At 42.6% G+C, this 12287-nt stretch overlaps 1 protein-coding gene across 1 annotated transcript in view; it reads left to right on the forward strand.

Annotated features, from left to right (window-relative positions):
• LOC116704746 (multiple epidermal growth factor-like domains protein 10) overlaps positions 1–12287 on the forward strand; it is a 61545-nt gene that overhangs the window by 28606 nt on the left and 20652 nt on the right. The window contains exons 6-10 of the mRNA XM_032540350.1: positions 4696–4942; positions 6083–6203; positions 7419–7555; positions 10291–10503; positions 11770–11944. Coding sequence (XP_032396241.1) covers positions 4696–4942; positions 6083–6203; positions 7419–7555; positions 10291–10503; positions 11770–11944 — 893 coding nt within the window. The remainder of the gene's footprint in view (positions 1–4695; positions 4943–6082; positions 6204–7418; positions 7556–10290; positions 10504–11769; positions 11945–12287) is intronic.

The raw sequence follows: 12287 nt of genomic DNA on the forward strand, positions 1-12287 counted from the left end.
TAAAATGGGTGTCAATATGGCACGTTTATATACATGTTGTAATTGATTTAATTGAATTGGAATGAAGCTCACACTGATGTGCACCATTCAACAACCATTCACCTGTGTGTGTAAATGGGAAACTGTGCCTTTAAACGAGCCTTCAGGACTTCCTGTATGTGTGATGTCACAACTGTACTGTAGAAAGTGCTGCTACAGTGCAGTTACAGTCATTCCCCGGCTGCAGAGACCTTTAAAGTGCAGAGTCTCTGCACTTTGAGAATTTGAAACCAATCACAGCGGACTGGGCTTTTTCACCAGGGGGGTTAAAGGCTAACTACCTAAAAACCTGGTTGTTGTCAGGCACTTAGAATTTTTAGTCTTTAAGCGGCAAAACTTGTTTCAGCTTGGCCATGCAAAACCATGGGAAAATATGGTCCAGGTTAAAAAAAAAGACAGTATGAGAATTATAATGGTTTTAGCATGTATATGTAATATTAGAAACCCAAAATACAAGTATGAACCTGAAAATTAAAAATACCCTTAGTGACACCCACAAGGACCTTTGCCGTCGGGAACTAAAAACTAAACCAGGACCAACAGATTATTTGTTGTGTTGGTTCTTTGTTTGACACTGCCTAATGGGGAGATGAGTTTTATTGTATAATGACAATAAAACTGGGGAGGAGGACACACATTCTAACTCAGCATGGAAAACATGGGGGAATGCTACAGATGTCTCTTCTCACTGGGAATCCTCCGTATCAGTGTGAAAGGTGATTTCTCTTCCCATGAGTGCACCATGCCTGGTAGACTGGGTAATCACTAAAGAGATGGAAAAACATCCCCGTCCCTCCCCAGTGTGCACAGTCAGAGCTGAGCCAACTCTCAACAACTGGCAGCTCAAGTTACTGGCCCAAGACTTTTTCTCAACTTGACGGACTCTTTTTTTGTTTTTGTGTTTTACATTTTTATGACTTGTTGTGTCTGCATGGATACAAAAGTAGATGCATGTACATGTGTATCTAGTTTGGTTCCCTGCAGTAGATAAGGACAAATGAACTCTGGAAAACATGATGAGGTCTTACAGCGAGCCTTGTGACCAAACCCTGGCACGGTGCACTCTTTTTTTTTGTTCACTGCCATCTTGAATGGGCCGATGAAAGAGAACAGTCTGTTCTTCAGCAGCTTAGGACCCCCGAGGTCCCTGAGTTTTCCTTTTTTTTAAACTAGGTCAGTTTCACAAAGGGACCAGAGGCAATTTAAGCAGGAGGGGTTTTCATTTGCACTTATTTCCCCAATCTCCTCCTCCCTTTGTCCCCCAAACCCCCCCCCGCCTCCCGCCCCTTTTTCACCAGGCCAGACGCCTGAGGAAAAAAGTTTTTTTTCGGTCTGGCAGGGTAAGCAGAGGAAAAAAGGGGCCTGTTAATCCTTTAAAACTTCAAATTTTGGTGGTTGGGGAAGGTTTTTACTCTCATCTGGGCACAAAACCCCGTTTTTTTGCACTGGAGAAGGGCCCTAAGCCAAAAAAATAATTTTTTTAAACCCCAAAACTTCTTTATAACTTTTTAAGAATAATTTTTACCAAACCCCCAAAAGGAAAAAAAAATTACCCAATTTTTTTATTACAAAACTTTACACGATTTATCAAAGGATTGAAGAGTTTTACTGCTTTTTAATTTTTATTTTTCACTGTAATCTTTTTATTGTTTTTTTTCGGGGCATTTTAAATTGGCCAGGGGGAAAGGATAAAAAAAACCTTTTGGCTATTCTTGGGGTTTACACATTTTTTTAAGTCAAAAAATTAAAAAAAAAAAATTAAAAAAAACTTTTTGGGTTTACAACCAACTCCGGGGCACAGATATAACACTAACTAAACCAAAAAAAACAGTATTCCTTGAGCCAGATTTGATTCCCCCCAACCTTTTGCTTTGAAGTTCCAAGGGGAAAAAACCCCCCGGTTTCCCTTTGGACGTTCCCCGGACAATCCAAATTTTTTATTTTTTTAAAAAAATTATATACTTTTTATCTGGGAGCAAAAGGTTTTTTTAAAAAAAACGTTTTAACTTTGGGGAAAAAAACAATGGTTTTTGGGCTCCCCCCAGCAAAAAACAGGAAACAGGAAACGCTAACCAGTGTGTTTAGGTTGCTATGGTCCTTGCTAACAAAACCGGGACAGTTTAAAACCCAACACCCCAAAACCCATTAGGTTCCTGGTCTTTACGTGGGCTCCCCCACGGCCCGCCCCTTTTAGAACACCAGCCGGGGGGTTTCCCAAGAGAATAACGGAAAAAGATTATTTTATCCATCCTTTGCTCAATATCCCCAATAAAAATTGGCCCCTTGGGCCAGCCTATCTCCAAAACTTTGATACCCAAAAGGGATTTTTTAGGGAAAACATCAGGAGAAAATGAAATTTTGGGAGACCTGTTTTTGTCTCAGACCCAAATCTTTGGGAGGGAAAAGACTTCATGGTCATTGACCCCCCTTTTCTGCGTTTTCTCCTGACACTCCTCTCACCGAAACCATAATCCGGAAAAATCCCATCTTCCAAACCACGGACACCCGCAATCCCTAGCTCTACTGCCTGCCCGTGTATATTTTATTGAACAGTAAACCCCAATCACTGCAGAGTCCGCCAGCCCCAGGGGCCCACCCACTGGAAACCCTTTTTATCATGGACGCCCGCTTGCTATTACCTGGGAATCTAAGCCAATTTTGGGGTTGGGATTGAGATAAGTTTAAATTTTGTTTGGACAAAGGGTGGCAGGTGAGCAAAAACGGCAACTGGGTTTACTCTTGCGACAACAATAATAAAATCCATATTATCTGTGGTTGAGTTAATTTATTTTTGGCATGGAAAAAAGGAGCCTAAAAAAAAACTCCCAACTCCACTTATTTTTCCCGATGCTTTTTAAAACCTCTCCTGTCTTCATCGGGTCGTTTTTCTCAACGTTTTTTTCCCCAATAAAATACCTTTAAATGGATTTTCTCATCTACCTGGGGCCGCCTGCCCAAAATCGGTGCGGGGAAACTTTGGGACCACTAAAAATTATGGGTCCAACATGACCTCGACAGCTTGTAAAACAAAACCCCCCATTTGTTCATGGGAAGAAAACCCAAAAAACAGGCTTGGTTTTAAAAACCGGGGGAAAGAACAAACTAGAATAAACCCTTTTTTTTTTTTCTCCTCCTGATATCTACTACAAAAACTTTTAGTGTGTCGAAAACCTTTTTGTCTTTCCCCATAAGTTTCCCCCCTTTAAAAAACACTAATAAAAAAGTGATTAGGGAAGGGAAAGTTTCCACACACTATGTATATACCCATCACATGTTTGGGCCCAAAATTTTGAAAAGACTTTTTTTTAATAGGGAATGCTGCTTACTTTTTCTGACACAGGCTCGTAAAAAACACAGTTAATTATAAAGTCCTTATCTAAACCTTCATTTTGGCCTTTTTTTCCAGTGAAAACTCTCACTTTCCCCTGAACTTAATATAGACTTCCATGACGCAGAGTCCCATAATGAAAGGCCAGGCCGCTACTGTAAACCTTTTGACTCCCTCCTGTTCTGCCCCCAATCATCGCAAAGGGCATATGTGACGTGACATGATGAAAGACATCTAGAACTCAACAGCCCCTCTCAGGGTAACCAGTTTCTGTGGCTACACATGGCGAAGCTTCCAGTGCGAGTGGTGATGGAAAGGCCAGACTCATGGATATGAGGTGTGGTCTGATTAAGGCTGAGCTCCAACAGCCAGGGGTTAATGAGGTGGGTTCAGGCCACAGCCCGCCTTGCCACACACTGATTGGGAGTAATCTAGTATCGGCCTGCTTGTGCAATCAGCTGGTTTTCATGTCAGTCATGAGGAGCCAGCTTCGCTTTCAGCCTCAAGAGTATGAAGATTAATAGTCTCCCATTGCCAGACCTTCTTTGGAAAGATTTTAACTACCATGCTAAACAATCAGAACGACGCTAGCTGGAAGCCATGTGTAGGTATGGAACAAGATTTATGGATTCATAATTATCGATTTATTGTACAAAGACAATCAAACAGCTTCTGGATGGCCAACAATCACCTGGAAGACCTTGTTGAAACTGGGCATTTCTCTGCTTCTATACAAGAAAAGTCTCTGCACTGTGTTAATCTGGAGATATTGAACATAAACTAACAGGCAGAGGGAAACATACAGTTGTTTATCTTTTTAATAGACGGACAGGAAAGGGAAATTTTGAGAGATGGACTTACACATTGTTGGTTTTGCCATTTTTATCAATACGGAAATAGCCCCTAAAACCTAGAAAAGCACCTATCACCCCTGTGTAATATAGCATGTAAAACAGCAGCCTCGTCCTTCCATCAGTATTCACAGTTGGATTACTTTGGAAGCAGATCCAACAAGATGGTATCCTTGTTTCCATCCACTTGTTTCCATCCACTTTGAGCTCAGGATTACACTTCCAGCATGGCTCACCAGTGGTCTTGAATGGCCAGACCTTCCTCCACAGCTCCACTGAGGAAGGTCTAGCTAGTCCTCACAGCATTCCTGGATGGGAGAAACACGTTCTCTGCTTCATTGGCATTTCTTTAAACCAATCAAACCAAAAAAAAAACCTTTATGGTTAATGTGGTCTTCTTGGTCTGGTGGTAGACTGACACAATGACGTGTGGAACAACATCCACTAAATCTTGATGATTTCCCTTCCTTCCCTCAGCTTGTGACAGCAGCCACTGGGGTCCCCACTGCAGTAACAGGTGTCAGTGCCAGAACGGCGCTCTGTGTAACCCCATCACCGGAGCCTGCATCTGCACTCCAGGGTACCGAGGATGGCGCTGCGAGGCCCAGTGTGAGGTGGGCACCTATGGGAACGAATGCCAGCAGAAATGCCAGTGCCAGAATGGAGCCGCCTGTCACCATGTGACCGGAGAATGCAAGTGCTCACCAGGATACACTGGAGCTTTGTAAGTCCGAGGACAGGATGTGTGAGAATCTGTTCCCCAATATTGACATTAAAGTAAAAGCTCAGTGCATACTGAGAAGGCAAGGCAAGGCAGCTTTATCTGTAGAGCACATTTCAGCAACAGAGCAATTCAAAGTGCTTTACACAAAATCAGTTAAACAGATAAAACACAAGTACAAACAGTTAAAAATCATAAGCATTAAAAACCGATAAAACACACGAATAGACAGTTAAAAACCAAACAAGCACTTTTTATCTTTAGGTAGCAGTCAGTTTTGAATTCTACGTTGCTGGATATGTCAATATGAATGACATGTCTTTCCGAAGACATGATTTTCTAGTGCATGGATCTTTAATGTTTTTTTAAGCCAAGGACCCCATAACTGAATGAGCGATGGAGGAGAGACCCCCTACAATATATGTTGTATAATATGAAGTTCCATAATCAACTGGGCCATCAATATTGTGTATAGCAGCCTAAAGCCTTTACGCATACCTTTTTTTGCATAGAATACTAAGCTATTAAAATATCCAAATAATTGTCTGCATGATTTTATACATCATTTTATAATGTTAAACTATGTTTTTCTATGGGTCAACTCAGAACCAAGATTCTAAAGACAGCAGGTCAGACTGCTTGAAGAAGACTCAATGACTGTGTTTTCCTGCACATAGTGTTCCAGTGTTCCCCTTTATTCTGAAATAGACAATATTCCATCCTAGCTGTTGACATGGATAATGAAAAGTAACATTCCACTAATATTCCAACATACATGCAACCGTGCAAAATAGGACTTTGTGGCCTAATTGGAAACATACTAAATTTGGATAAGGCTTCATTTGGAAAAGAATATGCTGTTAACATGACCTGTATCAAATTCAGAATTTATTCTTATTCAAAATAATAGTGGACCTGCATGTAACCCAGTGTCTCATGTGATCAGGGTGGGTTCCATAGATGCTAATGGATATCTGGTGTCACTCTTATTCAGTAACCCGTCCTCTTCAACCGGTCCTTTGCTAGTCCAATTCACTGTAAGAAATGTTAGCTATGGCCCTATTTGCACCCTGGCTCTATTAGGTTTTGGACTGTTGGTTAAATGGGAAACATGTTAATGGCATGCTGTTTTTTTCCTCCTAGCTGTGAAGCCCTGTGTCCTCCAGGTAAACATGGACAGCAGTGTGAGGAGAGATGTCCGTGTCAGAACGGAGGAGTGTGTCACCATGTGACTGGAGAGTGCTCCTGTCCTGCAGGATGGATGGTATGCATTGTTAGCGTCACTCACACATTCCCAATGACAAATAGGGATATTACATGAGCAAAAGCACCTGAAAACAATATTCAGATTCAGAACACTTTCCCTGATTCATTTTTACACTATATCTGATCCATGTAATAAATAAGTACAAGAACAACAACAACAACAATCAGTATCCACATCAGCATGCCAGTGGTAACACTGTGTTCAGGAGCCGGATGGCTGAAGGAATGAAAGAATTTGCATACTGATTAGTTTTCCGTGCAGGAGCTTCCTAGCGCCGCCCTACTCGTTTATTCCACAAAGAGCTGAGGTCTTTCTGCTCCAGTGATCTTGGAGTAGACCTTCACCATAACAAACAGACCGTTGTCCCTCACAGACCCCCCATTACAACTCTTTCCAATCTTGCTAATAAACCATAAGTCAGAGGTGCTAATGTAGCAGTTGTGTAGTCTCGTGCCTTGTGTATATCAATGAAACATCTCTTTGGCTCCAACAAGCTGTTTATTTCCTGGTAAGTAACGCAGGATAACGGTTCCAGTAGGTCTCCACAGGTCGTCATAGCCAGGCTCACAAGGAATGCATGGAGACGCCACACACAGACCGGTAATTAAATCAATTTTGCAAGTCTGCCACCCCCGATACACACAACCAGGTCTCCATGGCTTTTAACTTCCAAAATAAATACCGGGAAAAATAAACTTTAAAACAACATAAAAAAAGCAGTATAAAACAAACAGTTAGATAAAACAGATAATAAATCCTATTAAAGGCTAATTGAATGAATACACAGTGACAGTGACATCCCACTGAGGGCCTAACACAATGGAGCAGCAGACTGGGCCTGACACAAGCAGAATGAAGACGGTGTTCAGGACCAGGCTCTGATAACATGTCAGGACGAGTTGAACTAGAAGGGAGGAGAGTCGGGGAACGAGCAGCTCATATCACACATGTGATAAAGTTAAAAGAGTCCCAGAGATTCAAGAAAGGCGCCATGCATATCAACGTCTCCTACAATCAGTACCTTGAGGTCATAACGTGGAAGGAGTTCTGAATTATTGTCAGGAAGAGTTTGTCTTTGAAGTCATAAACTACACTAGAGAACAGGGAGCTGTGTCCAGGATGAGGAACATCGGTTCGTAGAAACCATTAAAGCGTCACATGGTGAACAGCATGCTGGAGACACTGTGTGTAAGTTGTGGCTACTGTGTGCAGGGGACAGTGTGTGGACAGCCATGTCCAGAGGGGAGATTTGGACAGAACTGTTCCCAGGAATGTCAGTGTCACAACAACGGCTTCTGTGTGCTGTCCACTGGACAGTGTCTCTGCAGCCCTGGGTACACGGGAGAACGGTAGGAACAACCTTGGTTCTAGTTTTGCATCATTTACAGATGTTGAAATATGTGTGCATGGTTCTCCTGCACTTGAGGATTAAGTTGTGTGTGTGTGTGTGTGTGTGTGTGTGTGTGTGTGTGTGTGTGTGTGTGTGTGTGTGTTTGTGTTTGTATGTGTGCGCGTGTGTGTATTTTTCCCCTAAAAATAGAATACCCAAAATATAGATGTTTGAGGTAACATTAATTTCCCAAATAAACCCAAATCCATCTTCATCTGCTCACTATTTACACTATTACTTGCCATAAAAAACAGATGTTAAAGTCTTCTCAGTTGTGCTTTTTTCAGGATTCTGTAAAAACAAAGTGCTTGTTGAGTTTAAAAAGAAATTAAAAAAAAATGATTGCCATGTTTGTATTAAACAAGTTAAATAGGCACCACTGAAAAAAAAGAATGAGTTACAGTTATCGTACGTTATGAAGTGCAGTTTTCTGCTGATATTTTTTTTCAGCTAACTCAACGCATTCACAATGTGTCCCAGCTCATATGGGGACATAATGTGTCTCCCTTAGACATAGGCTGAAAAAAAGGGGTTGAACAAATGCATGATGAAATGAAAAATGTCTTCTCTTTAAAGGTGCTTAAACATATCGACTGATAATCATGCTGACATTTAATTTCCACCTGAATTGGAAACTGTATCTAATTGACTGTGTCTAGAACTCTGGGAGAGCAGAGCCCTAAAGGTGCGTACGAACTTGCACTCGGGCCGCCGTAGATGGTCCCCCTTACATTCGTTCTCTCTTGTAGGGGGAGGGGCTTAGGAGACAGTTTGGGCTTTAGCAGAAAGGGGGAGAGGGACTGAGAAGTTGTCAATGTTTAAATTATTTGGCTAAGTCCTGGATCTTCACAATCCTCCATACGGCACTTTTAAGGTCTGCACATGAAGAATCCTCCAGATGTTTGTACAGATGAACCAGGTCTTCTCTGCCCGTGCAGTGGGGTGCAGGGGGTGCACGACCACGCACCGCGACAGCTTGGGGGGTGACGTCCCTTTATGTTGCGAGCCCCTCGACCCCATGACCTCGTTGTCCCCTCTGGACCTGATAATGACATCCTGTGGAGTAAAACAAACCGACCACCAACCAAATCACATGTGTCTGCTTAAATCTCCCACATCCTCCAGAGAGAAGAGCAAAAACAAAACCAGGAAGCCCAGTCAGTGTTTTCACAGACAAATCCCAGCGCCATGCAGGGCTTTGGCCCGTATAATTAGCAATATCAAAGAGCACACGCTATATACTTTAGCAGACCAGTGACGAGACAGGAATAGTCCTTCTGAGTGGCTTTCATGAATGCTTAAGGGAAGCCAAACGTCACAATATAGCACTGCTTAAAACTGGGCTGGCCACGCCACGCCCGAACCCAATATCTGTCCTCGGAAGAAGGACACCACTGCTGCTTGGCAGGGGTGGGAAGTACATCTACTCCAGTACTGTACTGTTGAGGTACTTGTACTTTACTTGAGTCATTACATTCATCTGACAGCTTTAAATACTAGTTCCTTTAGTTCCTAGTTCCTTTAGTAACTAGTTCCTTTAGTAACTAGTTCCTTTAGTTCCTAGTTCCTTTAGGTCCTAGTTCCTTTAGTTCCTAGTTCCTTTCCACATTAAGATTCCTGCCCACTAACCACATGTAGTTTCTATAATCTGATGTCTTATTATAAAGTAACCTAGCAACAATATAAGGGCTCCAGGTCCAGCTGAGATGATGAGACCATGAAACACACAGCTGCTTGGATCCTTCACTCTTTCTAACATCTTCTAATACTTTAACTACATTCTCCGGATGATACTTACTTTACTTAAGTATTATTTTCAAAGAAAGCAATACGCCTTTTCAACCAAACACTTTCAACGCAGGACTTTTGCATGTAGATGATAAGATTTGGTGTAGTAGTATCAGAGACAACAACAACAACTTTAACTGGCAAGTGCAGCTCCTGTAAAATCTTTTAAACACACACAGCATCCTATTTGTCCTTTTTCTTCTCCTTGCCTGCTCTAAATGGTGGGATGGAGGAGGGCATTTCAATTTTTAGCTTGATTTGGTGGTTGGACTGGTAACTGTTTGCACTGTAACTATGGACGAGCTAATGAGGACCAAACTGTTTGCAGACGGTGTGTTTAGCTTAGCTTAACCCCGTTAGCTGAAGCTCTGTGATTCAGTAAGCCATGGAACCACCGCAGAGCTTTTTTTACTGCAGTGTGTGCCGGGTCCAGCTAGTGGACAAACTCCATGACACAACACTTACTGGTGGACGTTGAATGATTATGTATTTTAGGCTACATTTACATTTCTAGGTTTTGGTTTTCAAGTTCCAGTAGAAGGACTAATCTCTGTTTAAACTATCACGCCCAAACCTCATATCTCATCAACATCCTGGTATACTGGGCAGAAACCGGAGGCAGCCTGGAGACTCAGACGCAGAGGACCACTTGTTTTGCAAAGAAATTAAAGTTACACAGTAATGTTTAGTGGTTATTATATCATAGCTATGAACCCTAGGGCTTTTTGTCCAATTGTAAATTTATGTAATTGTCTGGTTTTGCTTCTGTACAACGTAACACCAAAGAATTTCTAATAAGGGAAGAAGTTCCACTCTCTCGATACTTCCAGCTTCTGAACTGGTTGCAGCTCCACCAGAGTTCCACTAGAGGGCGCTCACTCTAAATGAGTCTCTTGCTGTGCACAGGTGCCAGGACGAGTGTCCTGTGGGAACGTACGGCGCTGGCTGTGCCAAGACGTGTCGCTGTAAGAACAACGGCCAGTGCTACCACACCAACGGGATGTGTCTGTGTGAGCCGGGCTACACGGGGGACATATGTGACGTCCGACTGTGTCCTGAAGGACGCTATGGCCTCCGCTGTGACAGGATGTGTCCCTGCTACGCCCAGAACACGCGCAGGTACGCAAACGTGGCCCCGCGTGTAGTCTCTGGGGTCAAGGGCGTAGCAGACATGGGGTACGGGGATGGGGGGGGGGACATGTCCCCCGCACTTTACATGTTGATGCCCTCTCTTCCCCACACTTATTTGAACGCATCATCAGTAGATGTGCATGTTACTCAGGTTGCACTTGTTGATTGATAGACTCATATACCATAGATATAGGAAATAATAAAATAATATACATTATAATAAAAATATATACTAAACATGCAGGAAGGACAACTCATTAAATGCAATAATTACGATCAGTATATATTATGGAATAGTGGCATTAGAATGTGCCACATAACCCCCTCCCTCTCACTTAATTGGAAGTTGCTTTGGATAAAATTGGCTACTAAATGACAGGTAATGTAGTTTTCAAATGTGTATCTTTTTAATCCAAGTGTTAGCAGGTGTCAGTAGGACGTTTGTGAGTGGGACTGTTGACCCTGCAGACAGCTGACTGCTGTGGGCCAGTTAGGCTGGCACAGCTGGGGGGGCATGTGTCTGCAGAGAACAGCTGTTCTGCTGCTCCTCTATGGGAGCGCTGTGTCAGGTGGGTCAGCTGTCAATCCAAATACAGGCAGCCCCCACCTGTGATACTGCAGATCATCTCCACCCTGTTCCCGTCCTAACCTACACACTCATTTAATGGTCACTTATTATGTTCATTTTCAGGTTGATACTTGTATTTCGGGTTACTATTAGAACATTTTTACATGTTTTAATGTTAAAAAAACACTTTATGTCTCTCATGCTGTCTGAATCTGTCTAAATATTCTTGTATTCCCCTCTGTCTAAAACACCCTGTTATACGTCTGTCTCTTTAAGCCCCCTACCTAAAAAAGCCCAGTCTGCTCTGATAGGTCAGTGTGTCTGGGTCTTTTGCACTTTCAGAGTCTCTGCATCATCATTGCAGCCGGGGAATGACTGTAACTGCACTGTAGCAGCACTTTCTACCTATGTAAAGTACAGTTGTGACATCACAACCGTTCAGTCTTGATGGCTTGTTTAAAGTCACAGTTACTGAATACATTTCTCTGTGTATTGAGTATTTTGATACTTACATTATTCATAAAGCAACTCCACCTGCTTTATAATCGAACAAGACCTGGATATCTCACTTTGTAAAATATTACAAGCAAAATAGACCAATAAAAGGCCGACAATATGATCAAAAACTAAGGAATTAAGAATGAAATGCGTTATGTAACTACAGTTTGTATTTCTTTTGTCACTAGCTGCCACCCAATGTCAGGGGAGTGCACTTGTCAGCCGGGTTGGTCCGGCCTCTACTGCAACGAGACGTGCACCCCGGGGTTTTACGGCGAGTCCTGCCAGCAGGTGTGCCAGTGCCAGAACGGTGCTGACTGCCACAGTGTGGGCGGAGAGTGTATCTGCGCTCCAGGGTTCACGGTAAACTCTTTTCCAACATGTTCCAATGGCAATGAATGCTTTAGGTCACATATGGTGTCAATCCATGAGGATTAGTGTGTGGATTAGGGCTGGGAACCCAGTTCAGGAGGTTTCAGGCAGCAACCGAATTTCCTCTCAAGTATTGAGTAAAATGTATCTAAAGTAAGAAAAATGACTAGTCATTCAATACCCAATTTCAACACCTAAGGAGTGAATCTCATCAGCGACAGTGCACCAATCAGCATGCAGCATGCTTCTACCAAGATCTTATGATGTCTGTGATTGGCTGTCTAATGTTACACGTCGTAGAGACACGTGGGATAAACTCTACGCTACACAGAGA

The sequence above is a fragment of the Etheostoma spectabile genome, chromosome 16 (assembly GCF_008692095.1).
Source record: "Etheostoma spectabile isolate EspeVRDwgs_2016 chromosome 16, UIUC_Espe_1.0, whole genome shotgun sequence".
Classification (NCBI taxonomy): domain Eukaryota; kingdom Metazoa; phylum Chordata; class Actinopteri; order Perciformes; family Percidae; genus Etheostoma; species Etheostoma spectabile.